The 12,544-nt window shown below is 42.3% G+C and overlaps 1 protein-coding gene across 1 annotated transcript; it reads left to right on the top strand.

Annotated features, from left to right (window-relative positions):
- Window positions 1–6,639: 6,639 nt before the first annotated feature.
- snai1b (snail family zinc finger 1b) lies at window positions 6,640–10,611 on the top strand. The gene is made up of 3 exons (XM_084069649.1): window positions 6,640–6,912; window positions 7,533–8,168; window positions 9,002–10,611. The coding sequence occupies exons 1-3, from the start codon at window positions 6,840–6,842 to the stop codon at window positions 9,181–9,183; spliced, it is 891 nt and encodes a 296-aa protein (XP_083925775.1). The 5' UTR covers window positions 6,640–6,839; the 3' UTR covers window positions 9,184–10,611.
- The last annotated feature ends 1,933 nt before the right edge of the window (window positions 10,612–12,544 follow it).

Here is a 12,544-nt window from a genome sequence, read left to right as displayed (position 1 = left end):
GCCATGAAATAGTAGAGTTCTTTGAGTTAAAAGACCCCCCCCCCCATGCACCCTCCCCCCTTAAAACCACATTCTAGCACAGTGGTTTTCAACCTGTGGGTCAGGACCAGGGGTGTCCCCAAATGATTTGGGGGGGGGGGGGGGTCCACAGATGATTAGCTCAATATCCAACATTGGAAACAAACAAACCAACATACAGTATAAGTGTATACAGGATATCTGCACATTTCTAAAGTGGCCATTTAAGGACTTTTAAGACCCTTTTAACACCTCTGAAACTAATTTGATAATTGCGTCAAAAGTAATCAACAAACGATACCATAAAAAAATGAAAATAGTTGATGTTGTGAGTTTTTTCACATTTTTTATCTGTGGAAACAAAATGTAATGCCTCAACTCCTATACAATTCCAAGTCAGGGTGGGGTTGTCCCCATATTCACGGTTGATTATTTTGGGGGGTTGCGGCCTGAAAAGGTTGAGAAGAAGCACTGTTCTAGCAGAAGAGCTGTGAACGGGCTCTAATTTTGAAAACAATGGAGGGCGATGGCCTCTGGAGCAGAGAGGCTGATCACAAGACATGTTCAACAACTCTTTCACATTCAAATGAACAATCGTTGTATCAAGCTATCCACTGACTAGAGGTGGAACGTTGGACTCAAGTGATCTGACTCCATCCTTTGATCAAGCTGTTGAGGGTGTAGATGGGTCATCTGACTTCTGAATACACTGAATGTAAAACAATGCACCTCATTGTTCACGGCCCAGGGTGATCAGAAATGGGGTTTAAAATGTAAAATGTGGGCATTAAAATGCACCACACAATTCCTCTATAGAAAATAACCTACATTATATAAATAACCTGTTATTTTGTATTCCTTTATCTCTTCTTTATCTCATTTGCTGTATGTATATTATTTCTTCTATGTAAGATATACCCAAATTCTACATAGAATGTGCATTCTTTGATCACCAAATCAATCATGATTAAGTATAGATGCATACCTTCTAAAATGAGGTGCGATGTATCAAGTTAGACAGGGTTCGATTTATAAAGAATACAAAATACAGGGGGGGGGGGGGGGGCATACAGTAAGCTCTGCTGTTAATGTGGTTAACATATATATATATGTAATTAAAAACTGTGATATTATCAGACAACAATAGCCAACATATCAGACTGTCCACCATCTGATATGCAAACATTTCTCCACTCAAATATGGTACATTTACAGGATTCTGATCAGACAGAGGCAGGACCACTCAAAACATGTTACTGTGAGTGATCTGTATGCACATAACTGTTATTATTGTGTCTGTACGCTTAATCAAAACCGTGTAAATGTAGTGAATTTAAGGATATTGATAAATAAGTGTACATATTTTTGTGCTGGAGATGTTTTCCTTCACAAAAGCATTTCTGCCTTCCGTAGTGCCATTACCCATTGCGATTATAAAACCCAAAACATTTTATCTCTATTCTCTCTTTCCCTATTCTTATTATTTCACAAAAGATAATTCCACACACCCATTTACACCTGTTATCCTGTTGATTTTACAATAACATTGCAATATATTTCTTCCTATTTCCTCAGTCTAACATAATATTGAGCCTCTGTCTTGATAACACTGGATGTACTGCATTTTACTCCAAAAATACACTTGTCTCAACCATTAAACGCCTACATTATACTTCATTCTCTGTGGTCCCCCAGGGGTCTATACCCCTGGATCTCTTTGGTGAAAATAGCTGATCTAAAAGCTCACAACGCGTCGCAACACACTGAAACAGTGTTTGCCTATTATGACATGCCCATAGGGTTCAAAGATTTACATTTAAATTAAAGCCGAGGCAGACAGAGAAGTGTTTCTCTCAGTCTCTAATAAAGCTTCCCCAGCAGTCAGTCAGTCAGTCAGTCAGTCAGTGCCAGTGGGAACTATAATGCATGCTGACTAATCCCTAAGGCCAGAGAGAACATCTGTTGTGAGCGGAGAGGACTTTTCATGTTTTACATCCTCTAACTCTCTATGTGTCACGAGGTCATCCTAACTCACTGTCTGTCTGCATCAAAACCCCATGACTGACAGACAGACAGACAGACAGACAGACAGACAGACAGACAGACAGACAGACAGACAGACCAATCCACTTCACTTCACAATGGCTCATCCAAACATGATGATGTAATCTTTTCACTTGTGTGTCAGGACAGGACAGGTGGATGTTGAATTTTGTCTTCTTTTTTCTTGTGCATAACAGTGTGTCCATCCTTGCACACATGGACCACAATGGAAACAAGCCTATAGCCCCCCCCCCCCTGATATTAGCCGTTTTTGCCTTTTTTTATTGTAGTTGCACTGTGTACCCTACGTTTAAAGATGTCAATAAAAATATTCAATTCAATTCAGCAATCAAAACATATCATATTCATATCAATTCATGAACCCTTGTGTCCCTATTCTGGTTATGTCATAATAGGCGAACATTTGACAAAAAAAACAAGCGAACATGCTAAAATATTTATCTACCACTTTACAGATCGGCTATTATTGGAAAAAATGAAGGGGCCAAGGATTGATCCCTGGGAGACACTGCAAATACATTTGTGATGGAACTCGCAACTGTATTATTCCTGTATAGATGACCCAAACTGATATTGCACAATGTATTATATTAGGTTTGATTGATTGATTGAATACTTTATTAATAGTTTTCAGTACAGAATTACAGGTACAATAATGCTAAAAAGATAACACAAAAAGCCCTGTGGGCTTGTTTCCATTGTGGTCCTGTGTATTCAATTCAACAAGACATATAAAGACATGATACACTATACAAGACATCAACAATACTAGGATTAGTGAAAGTGTTTTACAGAAAAACACCAGCATCCGTATTGTGGGGGAAGCTTTTGCAGTAAAATAGCAGATCGACAAGCTTACAGCGTGGACTTGTCTTATTTTCAGCAAAAGCTTTCCCCACAAAAACTGAAAATACACTAGCACAGAGCCCTGAGGGACACAGAGCCCTATGGTCAACCATATGGGGTTTGTGTGGTTAACAAAAAAGCAAGGTGTATTCAAACAACCTCTTATGTGGCACTATTTACCTTTGCACCCCTCAACCACACACACACACACACACACACACACACACACACACACACACACACACACACACACACACACACACACACACACACACACACACACACACACACTACAGGCCTACATGTTGTCTGGATGATCTACAACGCAGGCCTACAACTTTCACGTATGCCTCTGCTATTTGCAGTGGAGGAAAGTAACTAAGTACATCTACTCAAGTACAATTTTGAGCTATTTTTACTTTACTGGAGTACTTCGAATTTTCAGTACTTTTACCTCTACTCCATTGCATCTCAGAGGCAAATATTGCCTACTTTTACTCCACTACAATTATTTGAAAACTTGAAAAGTTACTAGTTACTTTCTTTGTAGGTGTTGATTATTATTACAAAACATACATTAATCACTTCAGCCTATATATACTTTGGCTATTTGAATTTTTTTAATACATTTTGAAATTGTGAAAAGGGACATTCTGCACAATGAGTACTTTTACTTTTGGTACTTTAAGTATATTTAGATGCTGATACCTTTTGTAGTTTAACTCACCTATACATTTTGAATATGGAACTTCCACTTGTAACAGAGTAGCCTATATCTACATTGCAGTATTGCTACTTACTTAGGTAAAACGTGTGAGTAGGCCTACTACTTATTCCATCACTGAACGCATGCAGGCCTACAACTTTCACGTATGCCTCTGCTATTTGCTTCTTTTTCTTTTTACTGCTTTGGCCTTAACCCTCCCTGACCCCTCCAGTCTCCCTGGCGTCGGCAGCCAGTCAACAAGCCTCTGTAACGACGTGTGAACTTCTGGGCATGCCGTGACATTCCAGCGTGCCAGAACAATGGCGTCTTTAGACAGGTGCACACACCCACCATCACACCACCACACACTGCCACCGACACACAGGGAACCTTTTCACTCTTTTTTGCTATGCTAAATAAGACCATTAAAAGGCCATGCTGTTGCATTCCACAGCTAATGGCTTCTGCGGATGTTGGCGCACCTGATGCGCGTGATCTTGATTATGTCTGGTGATGTGCGCAGTGCGCAGTTTGCCTGTGTGCATTGCATTTGTAAGTGCACACCAAAAACTATTCATTTTAGATACATAATAATATAATAAGCCATATTGCATTATGCTGTAAAAAATAAAATAAAATAAAAAATGTTGGTTGTAATTTAGCCATTTGCAACTGTGTGTGTGCAAATTGAGCCAAATGGCACAAGAATTGTATAGTAGCCTAGCCTACTGTTGTTTTTTTTTTAAAGTAAGGGTCCTTGAAGGGGTTCCAGGGGGTCCCCAGCAAAATTAGTTGCCTAATATATGATCAAAATAAACCTATTTTTAACAACCTAAATATTAATTTCTGGCAACTCCGAGTTCCCTGGCACAGCATATTTTCATACGAGGGTCCGCGGTCAAATACATATTAATTTGGGGGTCCTTGATATGAAAAAGTATGAGAACTATTCTATACTGCCTGGTATAGTATAGTGCACTGGTTCTCAAGGACCCCCAGGGCCCGGGGTCCTTGAGGGAGTTCCAGGGGGTCCCCAGCTAAATGATAGATTAGGCACCAAATTTCCATTTGTAGACTCTCAGAGTTAAATTGACATAGATTTTACAATATAAATTGCAGTCCAAGTGATATAAATGCCATTAAATGGGGGTATGTAGGCTAATGCATGTCAAACATGCATGTAAAAAATCTTCTCTTATGGGCGTCCCCGGCATATCTTTTGAAATGGGGGTCCGCGGGGTAATAAGTGTCAATTTGGGGGTCCTTGGCATGAAAACGTTTGAGAACCACTGGTATAGCGCACAAGTAGAGCTAGTATAATGGCAGCTAATCCCAGCTATAGACTCATTAACGCTTAACGGGGTACAGCCGGTGCCCTGGGGAATAGACCCGGGACACTGGCTCTCTTTCTACACTGTTATAATTATCTCCACAGGTTTTTTAGGGAGCTGGGTTTAACGTCGTCATATCGTAGCTGTCAGCTCGGTCCATTTCCCCCGCATCCCGCTGACAGCACAGACACACAGACCCTTTCATCCGCACCGTACGGCCCACATCCCGCAGCGTGCAATGTGTTGTAGAGTGTGACGAGTTAAAAGAGAAAGAATGGAGCGTCTGTTTCTTGAGCGTTCATAATAAAAATGTCACATCAGTGAAATACAATCCTCATTGAACTCTGAGAGTGTATAATATTTGTACATTCTATATGAGTTGCGAATGCATTTGACTGAGTTGCAAATGCGTTTGCAGCTCTACATTATTTTTCTAAACATGAATGCATAACCTCAGATAAATTAAAGGGGTATGTCACTTTGAAATAAAACAAACAATACATATATATATATATATACACAAAATAAATGAAAACAATAATGCATCACTTTTTTCATTTATTTTATATATATATATTTGTAATGTTTATTTTATTTTAAAGCGAAATATACCTTTAATGTTGATGGTACAGTTTTGTTACTTTATAATGTCGCAAACATGACCTCAGCCATAGATTATTGTGGACTGTGGGTGGCTATAAACTTTATTTAAAAAAAATAATCCAACAGAGGACGCTGTGGCTTCGCTTTATATGCACTCATTTCCAATATCAGCCGTTTTGCACACTGAATACATAACTCCAGATTGATGATGAGAAGCAAAGTATGTCGCCATTCAAAGGAAGCTCACCTAAACACTATGTTCAGGCAGGTTGATTGAATTAGTCACCATTTCACATGTAAATTCATGACGGTTACAGGCGTTAAGTGGGGCCATTGATCGTGCGTAATTAACCCATGCGCGTTGTAGTGGAGGCAGTTTGGGACCTTTTGGCACCTGTGGTGGTGAATGGGCAGTGGTTGAAAAAGTACTCAAACTTCAGTAAAATGATCAATACTGCAATGTAGGAATACTCTGTTACAAGTAAAAGTCCGGAATTCAAAATTTACTTGAGTAAAAGTACAAAAGTATTGGTATCAAAATGTACTTAAAGACTTAAAGTAGGCTACCAAAAGTAGAAAGTAGGCTTACTCATTATGCAGAATGTCCCATTTCACAAGTTTTCAAATGTATACAAATATAAAAGTATAAAAATAGCCTATATATACATTTCCGCCATTTGAAAATAGCAGATCTAAGCCCACAATGCGTCGCATAAATGTATAGGGCTATATATAGTGGTTACATGCTTTGTAATAATAATCAAAATCTACAAAGTAACTTAAGTTTTCAAATAAAAGTGGAGTAAAAGTATAATATTTGTCTCTGAGATGTAATGGAGTAAAAGTATAACATTTGAAATACTCTAGTTCTAGTTAAGTAAAACATACTTCAAAACTGCAGTTAAGTATAGTACTTGAGTAAATGTACTTAATTACTTTACACCACTGCCTGTGGTGAATGGGGCTGGTGGGTGTGTCTGGGGGTGGAGTCGGGTGCTCGACTCTCCTGTGGTCACTATATGAGGAGATCACCGTTTGACTGTTAGGGTCACTGAGGATCACCTTCTCACAGCGATCACATCGATTCCTACTGGATCTGCTGGACCTCTGGATCTCTCCTATAGACCACTGTCTGACTCTGTGCGTTGTGTGATAAGTTTTGGAATTTGTTTGTTTGCTACTGACGGTCGAGATCAGTGATCAGTGGATTGGATTGGATTTGGGAGGATCTACCTTGATAAAGCTGTACTTTTCGCAAGCGTTGATCAAAGATGCCTCGGTCATTTCTTGTCAAGAAGTATTTCTCGTACAAGAAGCAGAATTACCGCGAGTTGGATCATGCCGGTGAGTTTACCTACACTACACACTGTGAATTTGAACGAGTTGTGTGTGATTTTAAGTAACGTTATTTTACAACATCTGACATGGTTAAAGCAAGATCTGTTTTGAGTAAATCGGTCAATGGTAGGATGAGGTTTTACACTTGTCCAAAGTCATAAACCAGAAGAACATATTACATGACACACTATGACTTTGTTGGGTTAAAAAACGTACACAGTTTTGGGATATAGTGGGCATGCCAAGGACAAGGCACATCACACATAATTTGTTTAGCACATTTCAACAACAAGGCAATTCAATGTGCAATGTACAGCACACCAAGCAAAGGAAACCCAATTATACAATGACATTAGGATGCATAAAATAAAATTAACAGTGCAGAAGAGAAAGGGAGGAGGGAAAAAAGCCATATGAGGTTCTTTGCCTTTCTTGTCCACTGGAACATTTCCTAATGGAATAAGCTCGGCCTGGGTCAGGGCCATGGCAAACACACAGTTTGACTGTAACAAGACCTCCAAGAATGAAAACAAGTTTAGTGTGTAATGAAATTATGTCCATGTTAAGTGAAGAAGCCACCTGACTCCCCTTTCCTTTCCTTTCTCTCCGCTCTCTCTCTCCAACAGTTGTCCCGGTGCAGCGCTACCCTCTGGCTGAACTCCCCACCCAGGACAACAGCTCTGTCCTGACATGCTACCCCACCACCCCCAGCCCCACCCTCCTCCTCTCCTCAGGCATGGACTCCCTGCCCGGCCTGCTCTTCCCACCCCTGGTGGAGCCCGTCTCCCCCACCACCAACACCCTGCTGTCACCCATGGGACCCGTGGACCTCAGCAGCTGCTCCCCGTTCAGCAGCAGCGCCAGCGAGGAGGACGAGGAGGACGGGGGACGGTCCTCGGACCCCCCCAGCCCGGACGCCCTCCAGCAGCACGTCTTCGACTGCCTGCACTGCAGCAAGAGCTACAGCAGCCCCGCGGCCCTGGCCAACCACCAGCTCTCCCACGCCAGCCACCATCACAGCAACCACCATCACAGCCACCACTCCGCCCAGGGGGAGCAGGAGACCATCGCGGTCTCTGTGCCCACCAGCCAGGTGTCACAGCGCCCGGCCTTCCACTGCAAACACTGCCCCAAGGAGTACACCAGCCTGGGGGCTCTGAAGATGCACATCCGCTCGCACACGCTGCCCTGCGTCTGCCTCACCTGTGGGAAGGCCTTCTCCAGGCCCTGGCTGCTCCGAGGACACATCAGAACACATACAGGTAAAAAACGAAACCACTAAAACGCTACATAATTAAGACCTGAGGCCGGTACTAGAAATGCCTTCTAAATCAATAGTTCTCTCACATTTTCAGGATTTTTCAAAAATGGCAGATGTCCAAGCTCGCAGCATGGCAAGAAGCGACGTGCTGTGAGCTTTTATATATGCTATTTTTGAATAGCCAACGCAAAAATCTAAATGACACAGATGCTTCCCCGGTTCTAATGGGTTTTTAAACACTACATACTTAGTTGCCCTGTTGTGCGACCCGCCCCAGGGCTCTATACTCGGTCTACCCCCCCCCCTACATCGAATCTCTTCGCCGAAAATAGATTAACAAGCTCACACGACTGGTCGCTGTGACGCCTTGCAGTGAGCTTGTAGATCGGCTATTCGCGGTGACTGTAATTTGTCCCAGAATAGGAATGCTGGGGGGTTTCATGTGGTTCAAAAAATTTGATTTTGTGAAGAATGAAGATTAAATTAAATTACATGGGGACCATATTGGGTGCATACTTTACTTTTAGTTAATGTAATCAAGCTCTGTTTGTTCGTAGATTGGGACACGGTGCAGCACAGGCGTTATCATTGATATTCATTGATGTTGGAGTGTAAACAAAACGTATTGCTTGGCGTGGCACTCTCTTATCACCACATTGAAAAGCAGCCATTTGGGAGCTTCCAGGTGGAATTAGACTTTGTAATTGTGCTGCCACAAGACGACGTAGAAAAATCAATGCCTTGAGGATAGACTGTTTAGCATCAAGAACCTGTTATGTGTTGTTACTTGTTTTGAGGCTAACGATTCTCTCTCTCTCTTTGCTTTGCCAACAGGCGAACGACCGTTCTCCTGCCAGCACTGCAACCGGGCGTTTGCCGACCGCTCCAACCTGCGCGCCCACCTGCAGACCCACTCCGAGGTCAAGAAGTACCAGTGTGGCTCGTGCTCTCGGACCTTCAGCCGAATGTCTCTGCTGCACAAGCACAGCAACTCTGGGTGCTGCCCGGCTTCGTAAGGAGAAGAAGAACCGCCACATTCCCAAACAAACAGTGACTTTTGCTCCACAAGAGCTCATGCATGCATGGCTGCCTGCCGGCTCATTGGTGCCCTGCTGTGGCCAGAGCCCTCTTGTCCCATTTGGTGGGACAGACACACACTGGGGGGCACAGTTTTGGTGGCTTAAGGGGGTGAGACTGTACCCAGAGGTGTCAGAAAGCTGGGGCCAGCTCATTCCTCAAAGCCAGGAGACGACTGGAATGGTGTCGTCTTTATAACTCTTGTGTGCCTTCAATTTTTCTTCCTAAACACTTAAAAACCCTATATACTTCGTTGACCGGAGTCCCCCAAGGCTCTATACTAGCCCCCTCCTGTTTCCCCTCTACACCAAATGAAAATAGCAGATTTTAACATTTAGATCTGCTATTGTCGCCAAATGTTCCATCACCCCCCAGAATAGAATTCATGTGGTTAAGCAGAAGCTATACTAAAAATCGTATGTTTAGAGAAGGAATCGATTTACTTACCTTTACATATCGTCTCTGTAGGGTGGAAATCGTCTCTGTCGGGTGGAAACCGCATTTGTCCAAAACTTACCTTTCAGGATAAAAAAATAAATGTCAAAAGTAGCAGATCGGCAAGCTCAAAATGTGTCTCTTTCGCATTTTGAGCTTGCGGATCTGCTACGTTTGACGCTGTAGCATGATCAAGTAGGGCGATTTACAAGAAGAAAAGTGTAGAGAATGTGGAGATAAGAGGTTTCTGCCCGACAGCAACAATATTTTGCATTAGGCTGGTGTGTAAAATGTATGAGTGCACAAAATGAAACGTATAAGTATGTAGCACATTGAGGGCAGCTGGACATGCGGTTAATTCCCCAGGAAGCCCCATCGGTGCCGGCCGGTCCGGGACTGTAGCCATGTTACAGCTGCTTGTGTGTGTGTGTGTGTATGGGGGGGATGTCATTCCTCACCATACTCCACATACATGGCATGCATGTATATAAGCAGCTGTGTGGTGTTGAGACAGCTGTCTGCATGGTGTACCGCGGAGGCGGGGCGCTGAGAGACATGCTAGAGCTGTGACCTCGACGACAGGTGACCCCTTTCCTCTTATTGGCCCCTCCCCTCCTCGTCACCTCTCACCCCTCGTCTCCACACTTTCCTCTCTCTCCTCTGACACACACACACACACACATCCAGAGCCAAACAGACTGGAGTTCACTGGGGGGGGGATTGGACATCAAAGGACCACTTAAAGCCCTGACCAAAAATACCACTTGCCTTCACCTTGTTGTCCGTTTTACTAACCCGAACCAAAGCGGTTCATTCATGACGTCTATGCAAAAGTTTTGAACCACAGATTTTTATATAAAGATATTTTAGACGTATCGTGTTTTAAAGGAAAACAAAATCCAAAACAGAGATTTCTTTACCAAAAATGTGCCTTGTTGTTTTCCTGCCATATGTAAATAAAAGTTGTGTTTTTTTTTACATAAACTTGCTTTGTGGTCGTGTTTTTGTCTGAAGAAGAGCGAGTGTGTGAAACATCACTCAGGTGGTACCAAAATAAATTGCAAAAGGGAGCTACAGAGTGCGAACATTTATTATTGGCTCTGTTTTGTGTTTAGCAGTTTAGCACCTGCCCTTAAATGGTACTTTATTGGATGTGAGCCTCCTTTTGATCGTGTTTTGCAAATAGAAATTCTCATTTCAACAGCCATTGAATATAGTCACGTAGTTGTAAATAAGGTTAATCGTAAGTCTCTGACAGCTAAATGCTGGAACACTGCAGTGTTTCAGTGTGTGATGTGTGCCTTAATGTGGGGAGTGCGGATAGGTTCGTGTCCGGGGAGTTGAGTGAGGAGCAGGGACACCTGCCCACACCTGCCAGGCTGTCAGCATGCAGCACACACACACACACACACACACACACACACACACACACACACACGGAGCGCACGTGTTACCACATGGAGGAGGGTGGATGCAGGTGGTGGGGGCAAAGGAACAACTCAACTTCAACTTTATTGTCATGTTAATGTGTTTACAGGTGTAAAACTGGGGGGGAAATCTTTTGTCATTCAAGCTAATAAGGTAGAAAGGTTTGCACTCTAGACTCGAGGCTTGCCAAAAGTTACAGCCAGGTGCAAGAGGTCGGTATTTGAAGTCACACAAATAACAGAGAAGGCTTGCGCGTATATTTAATTACACAGGTGAAAGATGTGACACATAGGTGCGGACGTTTGGGTCCTCAGAGTTGGCTATAAGTAGGCGGTCAGTCTATTAGAGGTAACCAATGCTGATGGAAGGCACAGGGTGCCATCTATCGGCCCATCAGCATCACTTGTTGTAGGAAGGAAAGAGATATCACACAATCCATACCATAAACACACATGGACTCAATCCAATGTTGTCACATCACTCTCAGAGAAGAGATAACGATCTTATTTACAAGTCATCATTACAACTTTACAACTTCCTAGAGGAACACTCTGCAACAATACAACAGTAAAAGTATAGACCTGACTATGACATTTGATGAACATAGGAACAAAAGAAGAAAAAAGGACAGATGTTACAGCAAACAAGAGAAAGACAGGTATTCATTAAGGCCCTCTGGATGCTGTGTCTTCATATTAAAACATCTATTTACATTCAGCTTGAACTAATCTCTGATTAACATCAGCCCCTCATACAAGCTCCCATTTTTTAGCAGTTTTCAGGAAAGGGGGAAAATAATTGAGATAGAAAGAAAGGGAAAACAGCATTCCTAGTAGGAGTAGAGTGAATATATACACAAGGTGGAATGGAGTGAGGCTGTTAAAATAGACAGATATAGTAACAGATATACAGTATTAGGCACATAGTTTAAAGAACAATAGCAATAAAATAGCAACAGATATAGAAACATAGTCCCTGGTGCATATAGTCTCATCATGTGCAGGTGAGACATCATTTAGAAGCAGATATCAGACGAATACAAGAACGCTCGGGTCAAATCCGACGACCGCCGGCCGGTCGGCACCATGTATTCTAAAACTATGCCTAAACCTAACCTTATTCCTAACCTTAACCTCGGTAAAACTATGCCTAAACCTAACCGTATTCTTAAACTTAACCTCAGTAAAATGATGTCTAAACCTAACCTTATTCCTAACCTTAACCTCAGTAAAATTATGCCTAAACCTAACCTTATTCCTAACCTTAACCTCAGTAAAACTATGCCTAAAACTAACCTTATTCCTAACCTTAACCTCAGTAAAACTATGCCTAAAACTAACCTTAAACTTAACCTTAGTAAAACGAATACAAGAAAAAAATGGGGCAAGTGTTTTGGGGGAGCGCTAAGGTTACCGCATAGTCTCCTGCAGTCTTTAC

This window comes from Gymnoscopelus microlampas (assembly GCF_963454915.1).
Source record: "Gymnoscopelus microlampas genome assembly, chromosome: 10".
Classification (NCBI taxonomy): Eukaryota; Metazoa; Chordata; class Actinopteri; order Myctophiformes; family Myctophidae; genus Gymnoscopelus; species Gymnoscopelus microlampas.
This window is presented reverse-complemented; position numbering and strand designations above follow the sequence as displayed.